The 26759-nt window shown below is 40.6% G+C and overlaps 2 protein-coding genes across 5 annotated transcripts; one reads left to right on the forward strand and one right to left on the reverse strand.

Moving 5' to 3' along the window:
- Nucleotides 1-6936: 6936 nt before the first annotated feature.
- LOC105694420 (CCAAT/enhancer-binding protein) lies at nt 6937-12494 on the reverse strand. Its single transcript, XM_012415075.1, has one exon. The coding sequence runs from the start codon at nt 12024-12026 to the stop codon at nt 10995-10997; it is 1032 nt and encodes a 343-aa protein (XP_012270498.1). The 5' UTR covers nt 12027-12494; the 3' UTR covers nt 6937-10994.
- A 7879-nt stretch (nt 12495-20373) lies between these two features.
- LOC105694419 (longitudinals lacking protein-like) lies at nt 20374-24885 on the forward strand. 4 transcript variants are annotated; one of them, XM_012415071.2, is made up of 4 exons: nt 20374-20559; nt 21866-22099; nt 22202-22417; nt 22928-24885. In XM_012415071.2, exons 2-3 carry the CDS (start codon nt 21911-21913, stop codon nt 22394-22396), a joined length of 384 nt encoding a protein of 127 aa, XP_012270494.1. In that variant the 5' UTR covers nt 20374-20559; nt 21866-21910; the 3' UTR covers nt 22397-22417; nt 22928-24885. The 4 variants fall into 4 exon arrangements, with proteins under 4 accessions (XP_012270494.1, XP_012270495.1, XP_012270497.1 ...); XM_012415072.2 differs by lacking the exon at nt 20374-20559 and adding an exon at nt 20670-20902; XM_012415074.2 differs by lacking the exon at nt 20374-20559 and adding an exon at nt 20670-20833.
- Nucleotides 24886-26759: the final 1874 nt, after the last annotated feature.

Genomic DNA, 26759 nt, shown 5'->3' on the forward strand with positions numbered 1-26759 from the left:
TAATATCTAAAAAGAAGGTGAAATACAGGAAATATTTACTGGGGCTATTTTGTTATCCTAAAATCTTAAACTTTTTACAAAACTTGATATGATTGTCACAAAATTGGATATGAAAGTGGAATCTGAGGGGTCAATCGTTTATGAAACATTTCTCCGAACTGGGTGTACCAAATCGTATGAAGTTCTACATGTATATGGAGGCCCTAAGGAAGGTGCTGCTATTCATAACTTATAATTTTGTATGAAAATGTAAAAAATGTTTATAAATTAATGTTAAAAACATGACACTTCATGGGTGTTAGAGCCTTTCTAAGGCCTGTGTATTCATGTGGTAAAATTTAAAATGATTCGGTATACCCGGTTCCAGAAGAAATTCTATAAACGAGACCCTTTAGACGCCATTTTCATGGCATCTTAATTAATAGATATAGCTTTTTAATATTTTCCAAAGTATTTTTGAAAAAAAAAGCATACGGTGCTGGTACTAGTCTAGGAAATGAGTATTATGTTATGAATAGTAGAGAAGAAATTATCAGAATATTAATATGTAGGCACGTTAAATGTAATTAGGAAATTGTCAAATAAGGAAGCGAAGCAACTGCTCCAAAATGAGTTCCGGATAAGAGTGGAAGAAATTGGAAGAAGCTACTTGGTATTTTCGTAACGTCTTCTAAGGCATCAGGAGTATCAACTAATTAAACAAGCTCTGTACCGGAAGCCATTGAAGAAACACGTGGCTTCTTCAGGGAGGAACACGAAAACGATCCTAAGTATCGAGAAGCGACCCCTTAATTGATTTCCAAAAATAAAGAGAGGGATTCGTACGTAATTTGTGCAAGCCGAACTGACAATGAACCCAACAAAGTTAATCGTCATCGGCACGAGACTCAATCATTGTATTATTACCACAGATACTTAAACGAATAAATCATCGATTCTTCCACCATAACGCGACACAGTAATTTCAATAAATTTCTCCAAATATGATAATATAATTCATGTATCAACGTGATCTAAATATCACTATGTCTTTAGTTAATCGTCTTAAGACGCAATAACTTTACAATTTTCTACTGAGGAAAACGGAGGTGGGATCATTCGTTAACTTTTTTAAGAATCACTCGTGTTTGAAGAGTTCAGCATTTGTAATGAAAATTGTACGAAAAAGAACCTTATCATGCTAGACTAGCACATCTGACTGAACCACGTGTGTAAATATTACTTCCATTCTGACAATCCTTTAACTGCGACGAAAAACTTATCGTAAAAAGACCATTTATCACGGAAGACATTGCATTTATGAATGTTATTGAATAACGAATTACGATGGTCTTACCTCGGTATCACGAAAAAGCTTGAATTTCAAACGAAAAGTGAGCATCATAGACAATAAAATGTTGACATTAATGTTATTATCGTTTGATTATTAATTGTTTATTAAAATACACATCTTACTGAACCAGGTGTGTTAATATTGCTACTATTCTAACAATCATTTAATTGCGACGAAAGACATCGTAAAAAGACCATTTATCACGGAAGACATTGCATTTATGAATGTTATTGAATAACGAATTACGATGGTCTTACCTCGGTATCACGAAAAAGCTTGAATTTCAAACGAAAAGTGAGTATCATAGACAATAAAATTTTGACATTAATGTTATTAAGGCTACACAAAATTAAGATCATAAAAACATTTTTTCGAGCTGAAAACACTGATTTAAGTTTAATGGCGAACTTTCTTATAAGCCAAAAATAAAGCGTTATGTAATACAAACTTTGTCATTAAAACAAACTAATGACGACTTATAAAAATCATGACCTGCAAGGCTTAATGTCAATTTACAGCCTCCATTTAGTTGATAATTTTGTATTCCATGTCACGCCATCATAAAATACAAAATGTAAAATTGGGAAGACGTCAGAGAAGAAGGCAGCAAAGAGTATTGATAATATATTTATGTAATATTGGTCGAATATTATCAATTACCAGCCAATCTGAAGCTAATATAATATTTCGCATCCCAGTAAATATATCACGCAATATATTACTACAATATAGGTGAAATTTTGTTAAGCAAGCGGTATTTTGTTAATCGCGCATGTTTTTAATGTATTTGGCGCGAAGCTCTACCGAGTCTCCTAATCATGATAGATCTGTAATATTGGATAGATATTCCTTTTGCATATTACGGAGCAATATCCCAGAAATAATTGAAAATATTAACATTTAAATATCGAAGCAACATTCGCAATATTTACCAAATGGGTGGAGTAAAGTTAACCAATATTGTGCGAAAGAAAATTTCCAAATGGGAAGAGCTTTCACCGTCCAGTTTTCTCCGAGGCTCATCTATTCGTCGCAGTTATCTTTCCCGAAAATTTCCAAAATGACTTTCACACCCTATATCGGTCTAATGGCGGAAAAGGAAGTGATAACTATTCAGAGAAAATCCCGGAAGTGCCGTTAAGCCTTCCGGCTGGGAAGACCCGAAACTTTTATGACGTACGTTTCATTTGCTGACAATGAGAAAGTTTTGGAAAATCATGAAAGCGTTCAGAACCGGAACTAATCATACAGCAGTGACGAATTTTCAAATGCTCGATAAGTCGAAACCGTACACACGCACAATTCCTATTAAAAATAAGCGTAAATGCACTTTTAATCCTTCCGATGTACAATTATAGGAACAATTTACACCGCACGTTCATATACATCGTTTTTTGTTGCTGAACAGCAATTTTCCAGCGCAAAATTCCGCGAACAATCTACTCGAAATACAAGATCGACTGAAAGACTTACACATATCTTCTTTTATGCGCTCTTTTTTTTACCGTCACTGATAGAAAAAAAAAATAAGCTTTATACCAATTGTCAATGATACTCTACGGCCGGGAATTAAATCGTAACGATTTTTCCTGAAAACCTACCGCGAGTCCAAATTTTCATTTTCATAAAATCTTCGCAAAATATGTGCGACGTCAAATGCTCGATAAATCCAAACCGTGCACACGCACAATTCCTATTAAAAATAAGCGTAAATGCACTTTTAACCCTTCCGATGTACAATTATAGGAACAATTCACACCGCACGTTCATATACATCGTTTTTTGTTGCTGAACAGCAATTTTCCAGCGCAAAGTTCCGCGAACAATCTACTCGAAATACAAGATCGACTTTTATGTCGGTTTTACGAACATCGACTCAATGACTTACGCATATCTTCTTTTATGCGCTTCTTTTTTTCCCGTCGCTGATAGGAAAAAAAAAAGCTTTGTATCGATTGTCAATGATACTCTACGGCCGGGAATTAAATCGTTACGATTTTTTCTGAAAACCTACCGCGAGTCCAAATTTTCATTTTCATAAAATCTTCGAAAAATATGTGCGAAGTCGTTTCGTATATAGATAATTAATTGACATTACATAAGTGACTGAAATTGCCGGTATTGGTGTATTATCGAGGTTTGCAATTACTTTGTAAGAAGGTGTGTAGGTAAAATGGAATCTTTCTCGGTTTCCTTTTTACCCGGAACGGGAAACCTGTTTGTCGAAAGTCATACATGACGCTGAGTTACGGACTGGTACGAAGACATGTTTCATGGGAATATGAAATGGCGTATAAGTACTGCAAAACGAGTCGAAAATGGAACAGGTCCGCGTCAACAAAGTGATTATATAAAGTTGGGTATAAAATTGCTAAACTAAAATTACGTATTACACGTCCTTTTTTATAAAGTATTTCGTGTCGATCGCTTTTTTTCTTTTTTTTTAATCCTTCCTAAATTCGAGTTGACGATTAATACGCACGTTTCGTTTCGTGAGACTTTACTGGAACGGCTGAATTCGTTACAATGGCGTTAATCTATTTATCTGGCTAACAACAAACTTATCTCATGACTCATACTTGGCTGCTACGTATTCGAAGGAATTCGACTCCGTAGAATTGGATCGTATGTCGAGACAATTCACGACTGAGCCGACATTATTATTTCTGTAAATTGTCGGTAATAATTTCCGTACGGTCGAGATTTATTTATATTTTCAATTTCGAATTGTCCGGTCTCACTCGAAAAAAAACTGCAAATCTATTCATCCGCGGCCGAACATATTATTTCTGTAAATCAGTAATAATATCAGTACAGCCGAGATTCATTTATACTTTAATTTTCCAATTGTCCGGTCTCACTCGAAAACTGCAAATCTATTTATTCGCAGTTAGACGAGTGGAAAATAAAACCAGGAATATTATATCCCTTCCCAATCGTTGAGAAAGTAAATTGAAATAAACAATAGGTAATTGAAGAAATCTCAAAAAGCATGAAATGCAGATTTAATCTTTTTTTTTTTTAATGGGTGATTTTACTACACCGTGCAAATCGAAAGGCATGTAATTGCGGGCTATCTTGAATTTTTACAACTGTAAATACATGATAATAAAATGCGTGCCAGGTATGCCTAATCTATGTTTTTCTTAGACTTCTGGAATCAGAAGTCTAAGGCACGTACAACTCCTAGAAGCTGCAACAAATGCATTTTTCTCGAGATAAAGGTGCATTAACCTCATGGCATTCACCTGTCGCAGATTCCAGGTGAACAAACGCAGAACATTTCTTGAAATTTGCAATCCTCCTAAATTTTAAAATCGCATTTCAAGACTGCAATGACACGTCTCTAAGTACAGCATGAATACCATACGTTTTTGAAATAACGAAAGCAGACTTGCATGGAAAGTAATTATGGATAATTACCCTAAGCTTCGATGTCAATGCACCATTGACCATTTTATATGTCGCGTAAAAAAAGTGGCTCAAATTCGTATGTCACGGTATTATCCAACGGCACTCCGTGTCAATGAACATGTACAATTGTCAATAAAATTCACGCTGCTCTTCTTGAAATTTGCAATCCTTCTAAATTTAAAAATCGCATTTTAAGATTGCTATGACACGTCTCTAAGTGCAGAATGAACATCTTACGTTTTTAAAATAACGAAAGCAGACTTGCATGGAAAGTAATTATGGATAATTACCCTAAGCTTCGATGTCAATGCACCATTGACAATTTTATATGTCGCGTAAAAAAAGTGGCTCAAATTCGTATGTCACGGTATTATCCAACGGCACTCCGTGTCAATGAACACGTACTGTCGTCAATGAAATTTGCATATTATGCATCTGAAGTCGCCGCAGGGACAGAAACCACCTGTTGCACCTCGCGACATGTACACCCACGTATCCGGACTCTAAACTGCAAGGTCCTCGTGTTGCCCCGTGCACATATACATGCACAACACCGAACATGTCCGGAAAAGTCCGCGAGCTCATTCAAAGGCGGTGCAGAGAGTGCTCGTAGAGTTTCTTTAGACGATCCTCAATTAACAGACATTAAATTGGACTCGTAAGATGTAATAGGAAGTAATAGTATCAGCCTTGAATACCGCCTTCTTGCAGACCTAAACTAGGTTCGATTCGCAAAGCCGCAATTCCTTCGATCATTTTTCCGATCGTCAATTTTCCTCATCTAAGAGCTTTCGGAAAAGTCGTTAATTTATCAGAACATTGCGAGTAAATTTATCATTACGGAAGGACGTGACAATTGTAACGCGAAAGAGTTTTAGACCATAAATATGTGAATTTTGTATTAGCTGTTTAAAATAAAAACCACAAGTCAGTCAAATGTAATTATTAATTGGCAGTCATGCCCTGTCTACTTATGATAAATAAGAGCGTTTGTGAGAAAGAAAGTATGTGTTCATTTGTTTAACCTTGGTGAGAGATGTATATAAGTGCTGGTTAATTTTATTCGGATGTACATACATTTCTTAATTTTTTTTTGAAAAAGACATCTTCATTCTTCGGAGGCATTCATTTTAGTACGAATGCAATTCCATTTAGTGACCTTCGTAATTATTTTTCTGTTATATATATGAAATGGAAGGTTTGCAATGATAACATTCAGTTACAAATATCGCGTTGAAATAATTCAGTTTCTTATTAAATAATTTAATAGTTAAGGATAATTAATTTCTTTAATAGTGTATCGGAATGTTGAAATTCCATGAAATTGAATGGACGTTTGTCTTTTTTTGCTCAGTTTGAAGGAAAACCGACAAAATCATTCGCCGAGCAAAGCGAAGTCGAAGCTTTCTGGTATTGATGTACAAAAATTGCATGACGAAGTACAACGATTGTGTATGCGTGTCTATGTATATTTGAAACTTCTGCCTTTTATTGTTACAGTGATATCTTCCCGATGAATAAGAAATGTTAGACGTGAGAAGTATCGGTGACAATTTCTCAAGTCATGGTCCTGAAGTGACAACGTGTACATACGTTAATCATTATCTCACAATGGCGATGACTGAGCGAAAAATGTCATTGACACTTTGCTACCGTTCCGGGGAATATTTTGACGTGTCTCATTGATGATCTCTTAAAGCCCACCTTTCGTTACTATTTCATCTTTTGAACGTCGAGAAAATGCAGATACCATTTTTCCATAATTTCCGTATAAAATGCGTCGTCAAAATTTGGACAGTAATGCAATTGCACACATTTTGCCAAAATACGTTTCACCCTAATATCAACTAAGATTCCACCATTTCCTAGTCATTGTCTTTCCAAATTGTGTACAAACTGGTCTAGCATCTTCAATCAGAATGACACCAGATTAACCCTTAGAGTGATACGCAACACGATTGCGCCTCATAGAGCGAAACAACCGGATTGACAATTGCAAGGTTCAAATCATTTTTTTTTTTTTTCAAAAAATTCACGAGATTTTCCCGAAACATTAGATTCCACCCTCCATCCCTTCCGATTCTTAAACAAACTCCCACATCCCTGCATTACCACTTCCTGAAAAATCAAACGGTAGAGAGGGTGGAGGGGCGAGGACAGGTAAATCTCTGTTAAAAAGACGAGTCGTAAAAATTTTATATCAAAATATATTTGTGCATAGACAAGAAGACAACCGTGACAGGTAATCTCATACCCTACATGCATACCACACGCTCAACCACACACATACAATTCAACCGCATCCCAGCCAGACGCGCACATTCGTGCATCTACCATTCCTACCTCGCATTTTCATACCGATTCCATGACAACGAACAAAAATTCACTATATATAATAATAAATCTCTCTCTATATATATATATAAACCGACCGGCTCGCAACTATCAACAATCGAATGAACAATGAAGCCCGCTTCACACGTCAACGGTAACTTGTCTATTGCGGACATCGGCAAAGCCGTCCTCGTAGAACATCGGCACACACGTGCAGTCTCTCGAAACGCGTTTCCTAAATAAAATATATACGCAAATTAATCTAAACGGACACACGCACACCCAACCGTCCACACACCCACCTGTACCCGCGCTCACGTGGATCTCTCATTCGCTTTCTTTCACTCGTTCCTCCTAAGCGACCAACATTCCGCTCAGCTCATGCTCTCCCTCTCTCTCTTTAAACAAAATATATTAACTTTACGTACATCTCGGTTAAAATAAAATTAATAATAGCTATAATACAAGGTTGCGTACAACGATGCGAGTCGGCCGCACTCGTGTGTGTGGCCGAGCACGTGTTACGTATGAACAATGGTGTATACCCGTGGGTGGCTCTTCAGGATACAACGCGACGCGAGGTCGCGCGATATCCGCGACAACGATAAATACATCGAGAGTACTGCGAGATATGTCGATAGTAGGCTAGCCAATCGCATAGTCTCCGGCGATCCTGCATGTCCAGCCGCGCAAGTCCGATTGATTTAGCGTAACAATGAGCGAGATAGTAATCGGCGAGCCACTGATAAGGGTCCGCGGTAATCGGGATCGATCCTGGTCACAATTTTCATTTTCTTTTTTTTTTTTTAAACATCTTTGCGACTCGAGTAATGAAATTCCAAAGTGGAGCGATCCACCTTAACGCGATCGGTTCTGGAGTGGTGGGTGTCGAATGGGGATGAACAACGGGGATTCGTCTTGCTCGCAAGTTCATATTGTTCCAAATTTAATGGCGGTCGGTTCTGATAACGATAGCATTTAGACGGAACGGAATAATAAAACATAATTTACATGGTTTAACTACGAATCGAATTGGGTTTCCTGGGTCTAGTAGACGTGATGGACCAAATGTAATCTGATGTTAGGATTTGATCCGATGATCATCTAGGTGGATCGGCAATTTTATGAAGATTTAGTACATTTGAGGAACCCTAACCTAAATTCCCTGGATATAAGAGAGGTTCTTTTAGGAAGATCAGAAGTTACCCTGACATAACTAGATGATTAGGACGTCGACCCGCGGTTCAAAGGCTTTATTTAAGCTAAAATTTAATTATATTTGTAGATATCATTGGAGGAAGATTGATTCAGGTGAATGGAGTGCATCCACCTGAATCAAGATTCGTTGATACGGCAATCAGCACTGTTGAGAAGATTTGAGCATCAGTTTCCCCGCAGTTCCCGCCCCCCGACCTCCAGTCTTGCCTGGGAGCGTTCACACCCTATCCGACCACGTGTTGCGTATAAACAAAGGTGTAAACCGGCATTTCATGGGAACCCATAAAAAACAAGAGCGACGCATCAAAAGTCCACCGTACAATCCCGTAGTCCCCACGATGCAAACGGACAATTCAGCCGCGAAGATCTGGTGCTATCGCTCAATCGGTTTACCGCAACAGTAATCGCCAAACTACCCGACAATAAATACGTAAAACCAGCTCCGGATCGACCCTAACATTCTGCTAGAAATAAAATATAGAGCTTCGATATTAAGAAGGAAAAAGATAAGAATTGCACTTTGAGAGTGTTACAAATAACCCGCACGCGGTACCAGGTAGTCTTGCTGAGCGCCCCAAATCGGGGCTGTACCGCCAGAAGTATTGAAAGATTACGCTAATTATCAGTCGTTGCTGAAACATTAGTTGAGGATAACGAGACATAGCTGCAAGCTCGACCTGCGATCGAAAGGTCCAGCTAGAAAGCCGAGAAATTCTACACGAAAGCCGCGAGCCCAGCTTGCACCTGGTCTGCCGCCTGGCGACCAATTTAACGCGTCAACCGCGGATATAAAAAGGCGGTACCGCTCGATTAATTAACCGAAAACATTAAGATATAATCGCTACTAGTGGTCAGTCGTGATCAGGTAACGGCGATTGAACGAACGGCTCCAAATACAAATTTTCGGATCGCAGATAAAAGGCGGCCAGTTTGGTGTTCCCGAAGCCGTAGGCTTGGCTGGTAGCGTTCACACCTGCGCGTACTGACAATGAGTCCCGAAGATAGGAGGCGGTCGCTAGGGAATGGGAGATTCCCGTGCGAGGCGGCCTCAGTCTTATAATACGTGCCGACAGAGCGTGGTTAGGTACTAAAGAAGTTAGAAGAAAACAAAGTCGTGCCGCCGTCATCTCGTCGGCATGTCGCGTGCGTGGACCCTTTCACGAGGCGTAGAGATCACGAAATGGCGGCCCACGTGGGTGCCTTCCATGGATCTAGGAATAAAGGGACGAACAGTAGAGATAGATACCAACCCCAAATACCGCAGCCATCCCAATTTGCTACTTACACGCGTATAAAGTCGCATTTAACAGCAGCGACCGAAGTATACGTGCTACGTACACTTTGGCGTTTGTCTTATTGAACAACGACGAAGCGCCTGCCGAAAGGCCTAAGGATCGTGAAACTGCGTTCGTTGCGTCGTCCCCAAAGAGAGAAGAATTGCAAATGACGACGTTAACTCATGTACATCAAATTCAATTTATATTCGTTTGAAGCGCGACAGTTAGCAACGAAAGATGGCCGCCAGTCGTTCCCCTCCCCTTACGTCTCGTGCTTCACCCGCGAGCGATACTCTCCATCCGTTTCTTTTTAGATCCATGGTGCCTTCTTCTTGCGCGTTTCCAGTCCCGCGTCTGCACAAAAGATTTCTCGTCTCCCCTCGATCAGACTCCCGATAGAGTTCCTCGCGAGGACGGGAAGGCACTGTGTGTTTGCACTCGATCGTCCCTCGGGTTTCGGCTGTGTTCCCCGTCCTTCCGGGCCACCACTTCCGCCTATTGCCAAACAGTAACCCTTTGACTGGGAAATGGGTTGATGGGGCAAAGAAATTCAGAGTCGACCGTACACATTTCCGACCGAGCCTTGGAACTGAACCTTTTGCGACCCAACGTTTGGGTCATCGCTGATCATAGCAAAAGTTCACATGACTTTGTATCCCACAATTGCGTTTGGCATTAAAGACAGAGGAATGCTCTCAGTGCATGTTCTTCGCTGATGAAGGAAATTTATACCAAACAGATGTCTAGCATAACTTTGCATCACGAGCCACGTGTTTCTCATTTATCGGATTCATATGTACTGCCTATTAAAAGCGTTTCCCTCTGTCGCTAATGTTAAAAGAGACATTTCTTGCCCGATTAAAACATACGAGAAGCAGATCTTGTCATGTGAACATCCAGACAGAATCAAGAGTACCCGAATGCCGGACCTGATCGGATGGATCGGATCTCCGAATCTTGATTCTGTGAAATAAAGGGTTCGATCGAAACGTCAAACTCTAACCACGTGCCGCAAAGAGAAATGGTACAACAAAAGGTTGAATTCCGTAGCAAAGGTCGCGTAAACGTCTCGACCATGATCTAACTACGCATTAGGTCGTACCATCCCAGCACGCCTCATAGCGACTATCCCAACCAGTCTTCGGGTTAAAAGTCAATTTCGGACGTCGTAGTCAATTTAGGAATCTTTCGCGGAGTGCGCTCTCGCACGGCCTTATAAAGGTTCATCGGACCAAAGCCAGATAAAACGATCCCCCATAGAATCGGGGAAACCCGATCTAACAACGAGCCGAGCGAAAGAACCAACTCCCGATGGGAGGGTTTCGGAACAGGGACCCGGAAGTTACGCATGGGCCAAATCACAGCCGAATTCCCTTAGGATGGGCATAAGTTCCGAGAGGCGTCTTGGACAACCTCTGCTACATGGGTCCCACGGCGTGCTGCTGGAACTGGTCTAGATGCCTGGAGATTTCCCGATGAAGCTGCTCCGGAACGACCCCGACGCTGCTGAAGAGGGTCCTAAGGACGTTGAGTTCCTCGGTGAGGAGCTCGATTCTCTTCTTCAGCAGATCGTTGTCCTTAACCAACAGTTTGACCTTCTCCTCGGTCTCCCTGGAGCGGACCTTGGCCTTTTCCCTGCTCTTCCTGACGGCAATGTTGTTCCTCTCGCGCCTCCTGCGGTACTCGTCGCTGGCCTTGTCGATGGCCTTGGTCTGCTTCCTGGCGACAGCGGCCGCGGCAGCCGCGGCGTGGTGCTGGTGCGCCATGACGCTGGGCTTCATGGGTCCGCCACCCCTAGGTGGCTGGTGCACCCCGGAGTGGCCGCCTGGCACGGTGGAGGGCGTCAGGGTGGTGAAGGTGGGTCCACCATTGGCGAACGCTCCGCCGTTGGCAGGGTTATAGCCTCCTGGAGGGTATTGGGGGCAGTGCCGTCTGTAATCCGCGGGGTCCAACGGCTCCTCCTTAATGCTAGGCGACTCCGAGCTGGAGCTGTTGCTGTCGCTGCAGCTGTTGCTCCCTTGGTGGTAGCTGGCTCCGCTGTGGACCGGCTGAGGCATGTAGGCCAGGGTGGTGCGTGGGTAGCCCATGGGGTTCCTAGGGTGCTTGACCGCCCCGTTGGCCGCAGCTGCGGCCGCCGCCGCGCCTCCCAGCATGTCCAGGAGCCCATCGTTGAAGTGCGAGTCGTCGATCAGGTGCTGCAGATCCAACGAGATCTCCGGGGTGTTCAGATCCGTCAGCTCCCCAGCGGCCGCGCAATGCTCTGCGTACTGCTGGTGCAGGCTCGCCTTGCTGGCCGAGACCTTGCTCACCCCCGTCGGCCCCCCCTGCTGGTTGTGGTTCACCTGCAGCGCCGAGTTGTTGTTCAGCACCTGCGCGGACTTCTTCAGCTCCGCCGGCCCGCCCCCCTGGGCCTGGTGGGCCGCGGACTCGTACATCACCGGAGACTCCATCGCGCAGCGTCACTCGCGCATCACAGCCACTACCTTCTGCGCACTCCGGCCTCGCCGCCTCTTGGACTGCACCGACGTCGCGAGAGTCCCTACCGATGATGTACCGATGCTCAGCGCCCTCGCGGCCACTCCGCGAACTAGTCTACGACGGTTCACTCTATCCACCGGCTTCGCTCTCTTCTAACTGCGGACGTACGCGGAGGCGGGGCGCGCGACACTCGGGCCTCCACGTGTTGCGCCGTGGAGCGGTCGCGGCGCAGATAATCAGATTTTAGATTATGGCCGATTCGAGGGGGACCGTCCAGGGGGCGGGTCCGCGGTGAATATTATTTATAGGTGATAGGGTAATGACTAATTGGGTTCCACGCACTCGGTCGCTCTTGCTTGGCTACGCGCGCGCGCGCTCACGCCACGGAATCGGGACCGCCCAATTGAGACGCTTGTTGCTCGCACGGCTGTCGGCGCGCGACTGATCGCCCTCGCGGCATGTCGCAAGCTTTCAATGTGGCGCGCGCCAACATCGCGCGGGAGTCGGGCGCGCGCATGCGCGGTGCCGAGCGCGCCGTCGGGCTGCCCCCTCCCTCGCCTCGGCCCTCTATCTCTCCGAGATGTCGGTGAAGAACGGGGCAGGAAAAGTTCTGCGCTCGCCTTTTCTTGCGGGTTATTTATAAAATCGAGTCCCTATGCGTGCGCGACCGCGATCGGAGAGGAGCTAGGTGGTTGGGAATCACGGGAAAGATTGGCACGAGCCTCTTCGTCTGGGGGTTGGTCCCGATAAATCGGACTTCTCTTTAAACGGTTCTTTACCTCTTGTGCTTCTTCGGTCACGGAACAATTTTCAACGACGAGTATTCTTTAAAAATGAACTTTACATAGCAAACGGTACTTCGAATTTATAATCATGAAACTCGGCAGAGTTTCGGCCAAATACATTTTTAATAATAAAATGATGAAATTAAACTGAGAAATTGTTGAAGTACAAGAACAATTTTCAACGACGAGTATTCTTAAAAAATGAACTTTACATAGCAAACGGTACTTCGAATTTTATAATCACGAAACTCGGCAGAGTTTCGGCCAAATACATTTTTAATAATAACATAATGAAATAAAACTGAGAAATTGATGAAGTACATGTTGGAAAACTTTGTTTTTTCAGACATTCTTTGAGGGGATTTTTCTGGATGGAGGAAAGTAACTCAACGTTTTAGTTGGTGGAGAAATTGCATGCCCCTGTAATGAAAAAATTGTTAAATTAGTGGGATTGTATAGAGTCGAAGAGGTTTGATCCAAAATCTAATGATACTTCCAAAATCTCCTATATAAAATAGTACTGCTAAAAATGTTTCGATATTTTGAATTCTTTTGAAATTTTGAAAAATTATACTTTGGAAAAATTTTGATATGTGCAATACATTTTGAACAGACATTTTTAACAGGATAAGAGGGACGTTTATTTTCCGGTATCTGTTTATTAAGTGCTCCAAATTCCGGTCCCGAAGTAACGATCATTTCATCGCATATGTATAAACAAACGAACAAATGATCACACAATAGCGCTTTAGTAAAAAGTGATTTAATATTCAGGCGAAATTTTTAGGATCAGCTGATTACGGATTTTAAATCGACTCGTGGGAAATATCGTTCGAGGGTAGCACTTCTTTTTCCTCCAAACTGAAATTTTCAAAATTCCACGACACCCCGAAAAATTTGTCATTAATATTGTCTCGGATGAACATACCCCGTAAGAAATAAACTATCTCTTGAGCCACTGTTTTCATTGAACATTCGACAAATCGGATTTACTCCCTGGATAAATTTATTTTAGAGATCAACGCAATACCACCTAACTGCAACAATTGCAGTATTGCGGCTGCAACAATGATTATGAGTAATTTGAAATTGACCATCACATTAATCTCGTATTCTTCTCTGACTCAGAACTCTGCAAACACGCCACTCAAGATTCCATTGCAACTTTCCTTTTCTGAAAAAGAAATAATGAACATGATGTAATTGAAAGTGATGTTGAATCCGACATGAACTTCACGTTTAATAATTATTTTCTTTTAAATTCAAATTCTGAACATAGACAAATCTAAGGTCACTAATACACAACGAAACTGTTTCTGCTAATTTCTGTATTAACTGTAAATGATTTTAGTGTGCATGTTTATACATTCTTGTCTGAATGAACATTTACAGGATTCATGTGTGCATTTTATTTGGCGCCTGGTAAATGTTTCTCTTTCAAATATTTAAATGCATGTATACGTACATAAATGTATACACGTGTATATCTCGAAGAACAGAGTCTGAAAACAATATCACAGGGCGTATTGTAAAAAAATACAATAAATTCTTGTTACGCCGAACTACAATAATACGTCCAATGACGCGGAACGTCGCCACCTCAATGGAAATCTAAAATAATTTTCCCTTCTCGAGAAATGACTAAGAAAAATAATCCGACTGTGAGGTTTCGCGGTTGCGACTTCTTGCGAGTGACTCAAAAAAAGGAATCCCTGCACATTCTCGGCATAATGCGGCAACGAAATAGACCGGTGCATGTAACAATAGTGTTGATCACCTGCCTGATCGATACCATAATCAATATCCAGCCGTGACATTTTAAAATGGTACTTAATACAGACGCAATAACGCAATTATCGAATTTATCGATGGTATAAAAATAAAACGGCGCTCCTGAAGTGCGTCAATTTCCGGAGGGCGAAATGATAAAAGTCTGATAATGAGCGATCTGCGACTCGATGTTGAAGAAATTATTCTATCCTAGAGTTTCCGCTTTTGGGGAAACCCGAGGAGCTAGAATGATGGAATTTTTGTGACAACTGAGCCATCAGTCATCACTCGTAAGATAGTACGTATCCTTGCCTGAAGAACGTGTACCATTACACGTTCGTGATAAGACGCAAAAATTGGAAGATAAGGCCATCCCGAAGATTCATTCAAAGGGCTGAGGAAAGATAACTTTGTCGGTTGAAAATCCCTCAAAAACGTCCCGACGATTCGATACTTCGGAATGCTCTTAATGACTTTTAAGTATTTTCTAACGAGTTAATTATTAACCCTGTATAGGAAGTCATTTTTTATGAGGATGGAAATTTTTCCCGCCTGAAATATTCCACAGGGGAATTAAAAGGTAACAGGTGTTCGCAGATTCATTCATAAAGATTCAGGTGTGCTTACTTTTGCTGCTCATAAATATAATGTTAACTTCTTTGAAAAAAGGAATTTTTCCGTGGGAAGATCTAAACAGATGCGATGAGTCAGTGTATAATGACGACTGTAATATTCCTTTGGAATGACGGAAAGATAATGTTAAATTTTTTGAAATTTAAATTATACTGTATTTAGCATGTTATATGCACTGATTCATACAATGTACAAATTTCGTCGACTTAATGACAATTACGTATCAGTAGTTTGCTATTGGCATAATTGAGAGAGTCTTTAGTTATTGTTTTATCTAATATGTAAAATTATGAATATCTTGAATATTAATACTACATTTTCTACAATTCTCGTTTTTTTCTCCGAAGGTTGCGACGAGTAAGAAATTCTAATGAATAACGAAACCAGGGAAAGAAATCTTCGAAATCTCAAAGAAAAATGTTACGAAATTACAATATTTTTTTAATAATACATTGAACGTAGGGAACTCTACACATTCGGAAATGAAATAAATATCGCACTTCTATAGAATGCAAAGGAAAAATGTTACGGAATGTACCATTTCCTTCATTCTCGTGAAAACAAATTAGCTTACATAACGTACTCGTCACCGATTGGCGACAATAGGCGTTATCAAATTTATCTAAATTGGCCGGAAGCATTATCACTCAATACATTTTGTACCTCGTTGAACACAAGAACTGTAAAAAGGCTCGCATTGCTCTTTTGCTATGAGTTTATCCCTTCTCAAGATGTGAAACTGTAAATAAACATTGCACAACAATTACATCGAATTTAATACTCTTGCCGAGTTATCAGCTGCGCTAGGAGATTTACGATCGACAGTATGACAATTGACGTGAAGTAAGAAGCGTAATTCATTAAGGCAGAAACAATTGTGTTTTATCAAAACAGTTTCATAGCATAAGAGAACGTCAATGCTTTTGAGTTGGATTTACTGTTTAACCAGCTGTTGGTAAGTATTATGCAAATTATCAGAACCTCAGCCAACACGAAGGCGTCGAAATGCTGTTTCACTTTCGCCGATCAGCTGAAATAATTAATTGTCGTTATCTTCAAACGAAACATGGACAATGTTACCGAAAATTCATAAAAAATCCATTGATTAGAAATAAATATTGTACAGAACATTGCGATTTTCGTATAAAATGATTGAGAACTTCTTGATTTTAATTTGTACCCGAAAATAACTATCTGAGCAAATGCAAATTACATAATTAAATTACACATAGTTTGTTTATAAATTCAGAAAGTGAAAGTACGTCATATCAAATCTCCAGTTAAGTTTGTTTTATTTTTAAAACTCGATTAAAAAAAGAAACGAAGATTAAAAATCTATATCAGGAGGCAATAAAAACTGTTATTTGGGTTCACTCTTACCTTTAACGATTCAGCTGTTTCATCGTTTCATCCTTACGAAAGTGGATCGGTAATTTAGATAGCTGAAAGAATGCTGCATTTTACTTGAATGAATTTAGAAATGCTCATATTTACCTTTCTCTTGCGTGCTTTTGAATATTCGTTTCCATCACACGTATCGCCATCTACACGTTGTTCGAGCAAACGTTTCACTATGAATCGTACAAGAGCTGTTCAAATTTTAAAGAAGGAAATAAAAGCGAATGTTTAAAAATACTTCCGTAGGTTTAACGACTGAGAATACAAACAATTCGTTTTCAACTCACCGAGTACAATTATAGTGATAATTTACTGACAGCTGATAAAGCGAACAGTTGAATCGATAATGCCATTCTGCACTCAGTAAGTACCTCTATAATCAAAAGAAACAGATCATATTTTCTGTTTACTGCGCATATTTAGAATGAGCATTTGTGGTAATAACTGGTTATAGACGTAGATATCCAAATTTAAAGTTTTAACATGCTCTTATACTCACGAATAGTAAAAACAACATTATTGACTTCGGATGGTAAGAGGTTATGTATCTTCGGTTCTTTCAATTTGACTGCATTTTCTTCACAGCGCCCTCTGAAGCGATTGTGTGAAACTTCGTGGCGAAATCGGCAATTTGGCGGAAACTACAAGTCCCTTGAATTATAAATCTGCATAGTAAATACTGCCTTGAATTAACATTCAGGAATAAGAAAAATAGTGATGTAAATAAACTCGGATGATAAAAGCTTACCTTCAGTCGTTTCAAATTATTCAAATTCTCCCGCCATTGTAAGGCGATTCAGTTATAATAATATATGATTTTAGTTTATTTCCGCCTGTATTAAAGAGGACATTATTGTTCACTTCATGCGTAATTCTTTTTTCGTGTAAAAATGTTAACTTCGCGCAACACTGGTTTTTACAAACAAATCTACTCCTATGAACGTTCAAACTTTCGCGGTGCGCGCGCCGCGCTATCTATCGATCAGCGGTGTAACTAGAACCGTGATTATAGCCGTTCTGGTAACTGCCATACCAACTGATACATCAAATCTAGTGACGCATTCACCGCGAAAATTTAAATGTTGTCAAAAACGAAGTTATTGTTGATTAAATCGCTTATTCCTTTATACATCGAAGTTAATAAGATGGCGCCTAGATTTTTAAACGCGGTAAGTCACGTCAGGAACGATGAGAAATTTCTGAGAACCTATCAGTAATTTCTCAAAAGCTTCTTTTTTCCAGGCATTATGAGAATTTAAATATTTGCGGCGAAGTGAATGTGAGATTTTGATTGGTTGCAGAGAAACACTGGCGTGGAGGAACTTCCGCTGTACATATTCTGCAGTTAATCAAAACTTCTCATTTGCCTCATCGAACGATGCCGTTGGATTAATAAAATATCGGCCCTGTTCTGGCCCATATCACATGGATTTCACGTGAAGTTATACATAAATATTCTTTATATTTTTTAATAATATTTATTACATTTGCACTTGAACTTCGAAATGCATTGAAAAGAAATATTACTTAAAAGAAGAAACATCAAGTACGTAATAAAAAAATTGACGTTCTCATAAATTCTCGATATTCTCGGTAACTGACGGTATGTTTCACAGTTACTTTCTCCAATTTTGTTACCGAGAATTTTCGAACTCTACCCGCGCCACATAGCTGCGATGTCGCGCGTCATCTACCAAAGATGAGTTGGGAGATTGCTTACGGGGAGGATCGTGTGATCGCATCCTGTGCTGCCCTCTGGTTTCGTACGTTAGCTTTCACCATTTTTTGCCCCCAAGGGCGACGCAACGAATTTCTGATAGGAGCTCGCGCACTCGCGATGGCGGTACCATCTACCAGTCGCCATTGGCGGCTCACGTACTCGTGATGGTAATGCCATGCGGCAGTTGACGGTGGTGGCTTACTTACGCTTACCGATACTGCTCACTTTTGATGGTAAGGGAAGAACACTCGTGACGCTCCATTTGACTTTATCTACTTATCTACTACTATTAAGTACATTGTTGCCTCGAAGTCGACGTGATGCGGAGCTTTGGGGCTCGTGTCGGTGTCGCGTACGGAACTCTCGTTCGGCCCTCTCGTCTGTGGCCCTCTGCGGCAGTCTCCGGCACTCTCCGGCACTCTCCGGCACTCTCCGGCACTCTCCGGCCCTCTCCGGCACTCTCCGGCACTCTCCGGCACTCTCCGGCACTCTCCGGCACTCTCCGGCACTCTCCGGCACTCTCCGGCACTCTCCGGCACTCTCCCGCACTCTCCGGCACTCTCCGGCACTCTCCCGCACTCTCCGGCAGACTCCAGCAACTCTACGGCACTCTGCCGCACTCTGCGGCATCTCTCTGGCACTCTCCGGCAACTCTCCGGCACTCTACTGCACTTAATAACACGCAACCGCACTGTACGGCCTTCGATAAGGCTCTAAAACACTTGAAAAGCGCGCGAAAACGATCGATAACGTTCGACAACGACCGAAAATGCTCTGAAAATGACCGAAAAACGATCGAAAAACGATCGATAACGCTCAAAAACGCTTGACAAACGCTCGAAAACGCTCCATAACGCTCCAAGAGACTCTAAAAACGCTCGAAGACACTAAAAACATTCGAAAACAGTTGAAAAACGTGCGGTAACCCTAAAAAAACAGTCTAAAAACGCTCGAAACCGCTCTGAAAATGATCGAGAAACGCTCGAAAACGTTCAGAAACGGTCGAAAAACGCTTGATAACGCTTGAAAACGCTCGAAAACGTTCAGAAACGGTCGAAAAACGCTCGATAACGCTTGAAAACGCTCGAAACCGCTTTGAAAATGATCGAGAACCGCTCAAAAACGTTCGAAAACTGTCGAAAAACGCTCGATAACGCCAGATAACGCTCGAAAACCTTCAAAAACGCTCTCGAAACGCTTGAAAAGCGCTCGAAAACCTTCAAAAACGTTCTCGAAACGCTCGTAAAGCGCTCTATAATGGTCGATAACGCTCGAAAACGTTCGAATACGTTCAAAAACGCTCTAGAAACGCCTAAAAACACTCTAGAAACGCCTAAAAACGCTCGATAACGCTGGTACGGAAATGTAAAAATCATACGTAAAATAACTCGGCTTATATCCGCAGTTAGGTAAGCCTCGGGAGGATTTTTCGCAGTTTTCGAGTCACACGTATACTTGTCGAGTGTAGCGCCGAATGCACACATACTCAACGTCTCGATCCGTAGCTTGGCGCTTGGCTGGTGGGACGCGCGAAGATTTCTAGGTGCTATCGCACTCACACAGATTCGCTGCACGAGAGTTCCGTACGCGACACCGACGCGTGCCCCAAAGCTCCGCATCACGTCGACTTCGAGGCAACAATGTACTTAATAGTAGTAGATAAGTAGATAAAGTCAAATGGAGCATCACGAATGTTCTTCCCTTACCATCAAAAGCGAGCAGTGTCAGCGTAGGTAAGCCACCACCGTCACCTGCCGCATGGTATTACCATCACGAGTACGTGAGCCGCCAACGGCGACTGGTAGATGGTACCGCCATCGCGAGTGCGCGAGCTCCTATAAGAAATTCGTTGCGTCGCCCTCGGAGGCAAAAAACGGTGAAAGCTAACGTACGAAACCAGAGGGCAGCACAGGATGCGATCACACGATCCTGCCCGTGAGCAATCTCCTAACTCATCTCTGCATCTACCAATCTCTGTGACAAACTTCGCTACAAGCTCCGAGTTTCCACGAAGAGCAGCGGAGTCAGCCGAGGCGAAGCCGAGCCCTCCCGAAATCTTCGCCGTGGTACTAGCCACAACAAAAAATTCGTACATACCACTCGCTAAAAAAGTTTTCGCCAATATACAATCGCACGGCTCTTCCGTTTGTTTCCTCCTTAAATTCTCAGGCTGGAACTCGAACAGGCGGTACACGAAAGGTGAGTCGATACTCGAAGCTTCAAACTTTTTCGCTCGCATGGGAATAAAAGGGGCCCGTTGTGAGGGGCCCCGAAGCTTTTGACGGGATGGACGCACGCGTTTTGTTGTCATGCGACGCGATCGCAAACGGCGCAGCATCCATTGCCAAAATCTAGTAAAGGATCGTCCTCTATCTCTCTATATTTTCGTCGAATACCGATTGAGGCTCGCTCTTGCGAGAATCGTGTGCTGCTAGCGTCGCCCGGAAAGCACATCGTGGGACTACCTAAACAGGTTAACCTAAAAATGTGCCAGTGGGACCGCGCCGAAACTTTACTACCCTACTTGCGCCTTTGTAACCCAGTTACGTTTCATAATGAATTTAACGTTTTCATCTACTTTCTTTCAGCTTTGGGTAATTTCCACCAGTGTTTAGAATGCAGCCGTAGTTGAAACCTTCATCACATCTCTGCTTATTGTGTACATACAGTATCGCTGGCAAGTGTACGATGTCGAATTAACATAACGTTAGGTTCATCTTCCTTCCGATCTGGCAGTTTTTCGATAAGCGTTTATCGGAGCCACTCTGTTGGTCTCGCTTGTGTGCCATGGATTGAATGCAATCGTTTTGATACGTATGGCAGAATTATATGAATTATAACATTTTTTCAGGTTCTTATAATTGTGAGCGGCACGTGAAGACTTGCCATGTTTCCGTTATAAGAATATCTGATGAAATGCATTAATAATCTAAGCATATATCTGTTTTAAAGGTTTACCGTTTTGCCTTATTATTTTGTAACTGAGTTACATTTGGTAGTAATAAGACGATTTTATGTTTCGACTGTGAACATCTTCCGATAACTAATTTTTAGTCATGGTTAACATCCACGATACATCTGCTTTATTATTGTCCTGACAAAGAATATCTATACAAAGTCAAATGTCTTGTGAATGTTGTTGCACATTTTCCGCTTCTCTTTATTTTCAGCTTGATTTGTTAAAGATTTTACTTAATAATGCCAATGCATTGACATTTTATATGCATTCTGAAATTACTGCCTTATACTTTTTTAAAGCTCGCCAAATTATGAGTAATATTCTATTATTGTCTGCAATCACAAAATCAGAGTTAGCGTAGAATGTTACCAAATCATGGTCTAAAATTTAATATCTAGATACATTAATTTATATGTAAAAATTGTTAATAGATTTCATTACATTAAGTACTGCTTGAAAAAGTAATGGTTATGTAATTTGACAAAATCTCTATGTTAATGCATAATGTAAGAAATACTTATAGTACCATTAATTTTTAATTTCTAGATTTAATTTGTGCATTTACCTCCAAGGAGAGCAGTCGCATCCGCAATGGCTGGGGAACAGCAGCAGTTTTTTCTCAAATGGAATGACTTTCAATCTAATATGGTGTCATCGTTTAAACACCTACGAGATGAAAAAAGTTTCACAGACGTGACGTTGGCCTGCGACGGCCAGACATGTAAAGCTCATAAAATGGTTCTTTCTGCTTGCAGTCCTTACTTTAAATCCCTTTTAGAGGTAATTGAAAGGATACTATAAAATCTAGTATTAATTCCCTGCAAACGATAAGTAATCAGTTAAGGTGTGATTATGTTCATTAATGGTTTCCATTTGTTTTAGGAAAATCCGTCCAAGCATCCAATTATAATTCTTAAGGATGTAGCATATAGTCACCTCCAAGCGATCTTAGAGTTTATGTATGCGGGGGAAGTAAATGTCTCGCAAGATCAGTTGCCGGCATTTCTAAAAACTGCAGATCGACTTAAAGTGAAAGGATTAGCCGAAGCACCCGGTGCCATTAAGAGAGAGGGTTAGGTCTTCGCGTCTTCAGTTACGGTAAAACTCAATTCTCCTTCTAATTTTAATCAGGGTGGTTATGATTTCACTCAATTTTATCCAATATGGTCCTCATATGTGAATATTTGATCGAAATTTGAACTTGTGATATCTGGAATCCAAATTGATGGATTTTCCTTATTACTTTCATCTCAACGTGTACAATCATACATACGTTTCCATAACAACTATATTTTACCATAACCAGTCAATGTAAAAAGCACTTTTTTCAACAAACAACTTTATTTTAAAATGTTGAATAAAATCAGAATAGACTAAACTTCGATTTTTTCGATGAAAGCAGGTCTGCCTAGTTTTTTTCGAAAAATATTGAGTTCTTAACCACCCTGATTTTAGTGATACTAAGTAAAATAAATTTTCAATGACCGATATGTTAAACTCAACATGCGAAAGGATTTATTTTATAATAACGCATTACCATCTGGATCACATTGGTAGACTTCTTGAAATTATTTTGAAATTATTAATCGAAGACGTTCTCTTTTTCAGGTGTTATCAGAAGCGTGCAGACTGAAACAAAGGAACTTGTAATGTTGTAAAGTGATTGCGTAAAGTACGAAACACACGTTAACACAAATAGACAAGACAGGCGGGCTATGCTGCGCCCTCCGGTTCATGACTCGGATCAACGCGAGAGTGATGTAAATGACATTTCTTTTCTCGAGAAATACCGTTAACGTTATACCTTACGTATGCAAATGCGAAGTAGAGACTAAATGTTGATGTTTGTCTTGAACCCAATGCGCCACGATAATACCACAGCCACATTGATTATTTTTTTAAAACGAAATACCGCAGAGTTACAAAACGAATAAGTGGATCACGATAGTTTTAATATAACAAGCTGACCGGGGCTGTTTTCATTAATCGGCAGAAGTGTTAAGGAAATAACCGTCAAATAAGTTTTTCTAATTAATTCACATGTCATGGTCCGACGAAGAGCTATTTACATAATCGTTGAACCAATCAATTTGACCGTAGACATGTCCCAATTTACAATCTATTTTACACATGTTAAAATGTTAAATATTATTACTGTGCACATCATTACCAAACGATCATTGGTAATGCTGCTTAGTCGTTGACAAATTCTGAAGTGTCCATGAGACGAAGGAATATCTTCGAATGGAAGGATCTCAATTTACTTTACCGTATGACTATCTTTCAACTACTTTGGCTTGAATGATGCCTGTTATAGATTTTGACTAATACATTTCTTGAAAGAGGACTTACCACTTTTGACCGATGCATGTCTTCGGCGAGTTAAGAGACTTATGAACACCCCGGCCATCCGTTCAAAGAGTTTCGAGTCAGATTTACTGGAGGATATAACTCAGTTGTAACGAGTCCTCCAAATAATCGTTTACTTGTGATTCTTATTAATGAAATGTTAATTAATAACGTTCAAGCTTATCATGCAAAGACTAAATATGAAACATGCATCAAAGGATTGTTGACATAACAAAGTTGCTACCTCCAGTAATCATGATTTCGTTTAACCAAATACTGCCAGTATTTGTTACCGGCGTATTCACATTATTACCGATAGACCAAATTTATTTATGATAATAATATATTGAGGGTTGGTTGTCCTAAACCAAGGGAAGGCTATTGTAACATAAAGCAAATTTTGTAAAGCCAGAGCGCACAGTTCCTTTTTCCTCTTGACCGACAAGACCTCTAGGAAGGCTTAGAAAGAAAGTCAGGAGCATTTCTCTATAGCGAAGTTATCCATAAATATATTTTTATTTTTTCAAGATAAACAATTTCACGTTGAAGCATCAACAAACGAGGCAAATACCTTTTTGTTTCTGCATTTCCGTTCGACTTTCTGCACAAGTGAATATCATCACTGGCGTCAATATGAAATAGAATTCAGTATTTCATATATCTCGTTGGGAAATGATTTAGGCAACTTTGAACCTTTGTAATACTTCAGTGATGTCGAGAGTAATGTTTATATAAGCAAATTGTTTAAAGGGTCTCCATAATGTACAAAGATATTCGAATCTGGCGAATATTCTTTAAAGTCTGCGAACTTATGGGCCGTCAAATTTCGTCATTGAATCATTATGTCAGACCAGAGATAATTAACATTAAAGATATGATTTAACGAAAAACACTTGTCGTTTGGTATGAAACTGCTTTTATCCGATGGTAACTGTTTCATTGAAAGAGTTTCATTAAGAGGTCTCGTTTTAATATGATTTCGCCGTTGTAATATCAGATCCATACGTCAGTTGAAACTGTCTTTAGCGTAATGTTAGTATTTAATTTCCTGTTAGTATTCCCGATAATTATACCGAGGAATAAAGTATTTTCGTAAACTTTCTCCGAGCACGGTGCGCTCTTGTAACCGACGTAGATAGACTGTGGTAAAACAATGTAGAGGTGGGAACAAATGTACAGCTTGTTCGAAGAAGTTTAACGAAGATCTTCACGCGCGATTCCGTTCTTCTGACTTTTTTTCTCTCTACCTCGTTGTCATTGTACCTTCTAAGCAAAGTTAAACGTAATCGGAAGAAAACGGTGTCACTCTCGTATCCCTTGTGAGCTTACGCGTGATGTTGCCCATGTAAAGTTAAGGGCAGGTCGGATGGGTGATTTTGGGAAAATGCACTAAACAAAATTGACCGTTCCATTAAACATGTTCCAATTTCAAACCCTCGATAACTGCCACGTGTATGTTGAATACTGATGTGAAAAAGATTATATGTTTTATATAACTGTTTCATATAAAGCTATGCCGTAAAGCTGTTCATAGAGAAACAATTTTAATATTAGAAAAGATATCTAGTATCGTCAAAGAGGAATGCTAGTATTGGCGTTTGTTTCCTCCTTTCTATGATTATTGTGCTTTATTTACCGGTACGTTTCAGTTATACGTTTCGTTTAAGGGGATGTGAAAGTCGCATCCGAAAGGCCAATCTTTCATCAAACATTTCTACGAACTGGATGTACCGAATCGCTTCACATTTTACAAAATGAACGTGAAGGCTATGAGGTATGTCTCGACACCCATGAAATTTCATTTTTTTATAGAAAAATAATGTTGAGTGTCTGTAGATCAATTTAAAAAAAAATTGAAATTTCATGCCTGTCAGGTCGTTTCTTATAGCCTCCATGTTCACGTTGTAATGTTTGAAATTATTCGGTACACCCAGTTCGGAGAAAAATTTCATACATGAGACCTCGTTGACGGTACTTTCACATCGCCTTAAATTAACACGATACGTGAAAATCGATTCCGTAAGCGTACTTCTAACCATGAATTGGTGGTTTTGTTGCAATTACGAACGCAAGTAGTTATTCCAGAGTGAAAAGTCATTTGATTACAATGGTTCGTACACTTCCGTTGGTACCGTAGAATTAAGTGAATTGTTTGTTTCTAATCGGTTAATCGATGCCCGTAGTTGTCGATATACGAAAAAAAAAAAAGAAAAGAAAAAAAACCGGCGATGATTCACGAAGTGCAATACCACGTCTCAATGTAGCATTATTGATATACGCGCAACTTAAAAAGAGGGTCTTTAAGTGGAACGATAACATTCGGCAATGTGGGAATGAATTATTTTCGCGCATTTTACAAAGTGCTCCTTTGGTCTCCCCTTAAGTGGCTTGTCGAAAGGTTTTACCAGATTTTCTGTTTAAGTTTTACTGTTAAGGCTAAGTGCTTTTATGGCGCCGAGTGCCGGTTTGAAGTTTAAGGCTCGTAGCGAACCAGTTGCATCGACATCATCTGTCATCGACTCACAGTTTTAGGATGGACCGAAGAGAGAGAGAGAGGCTTCGCTCCAGCATCTTAAGTTGGACCAAGGACTCCGAACTTCAATGACATGATTTCCATAATGCTCCGGTTATGGACCCAGACGACTACGCACCTTCGATCCTACCCATATGGAACTTTGTGCCTTTTCAAGGAATTTACGAATTCCCGGAGTGGGCACCTTCTAGTAATGAAGCGTCTTCTAGTAATGCTTTCCAGTCACACATCAATCCAGAAGGCATGCTCCGACAGGAAATAATTACATCGGCGCATTGAACGGTCACACGGCGACATACCGATATAGCATAACTTTGCGTAAAAGCATTTCAGACGAATTATAAATGCTCTCGTAGAAGATGAAGAATAATGTACGGGGTGATTGAGTTACGTTTAAGAGATAATTGGACATGGGATCGTTTGCCTAGGTGATAATCCTGCGAGATTCAATTTCTAACTTGATTTGGAAGGGCGGCGTAAATGTATTTTTTGAATTCTTCAATACCGTCTATTGCGGGTCTAATTGGGGTAAATTTATTAGATCTAATTTTTAACGGT

Source organism: Orussus abietinus, unplaced genomic scaffold (assembly GCF_000612105.2).
Source record: "Orussus abietinus isolate OABI.00-Male unplaced genomic scaffold, Oabi_2.0 scaffold45, whole genome shotgun sequence".
NCBI classification, from domain to species: Eukaryota; Metazoa; Arthropoda; class Insecta; order Hymenoptera; family Orussidae; genus Orussus; species Orussus abietinus.

Bases quoted from the DNA above. Each gene is read 5' to 3' on its own strand.
- LOC105694420 (XM_012415075.1), bottom strand. From the start codon at position 12,026: ATGGAGTCTCCGGTGATGTACGAGTCCGCGGCCCACCAGGCCCAGGGG.
- LOC105694419 (XM_012415071.2), top strand. From the start codon at position 21,911: ATGGCTGGGGAACAGCAGCAGTTTTTTCTCAAATGGAATGACTTTCAA. The intron at 22,100-22,201 runs GTAATTGAAAGG...CATTTGTTTTAG, and splicing joins ACTTTAAATCCCTTTTAGAG to GAAAATCCGTCCAAGCATCC.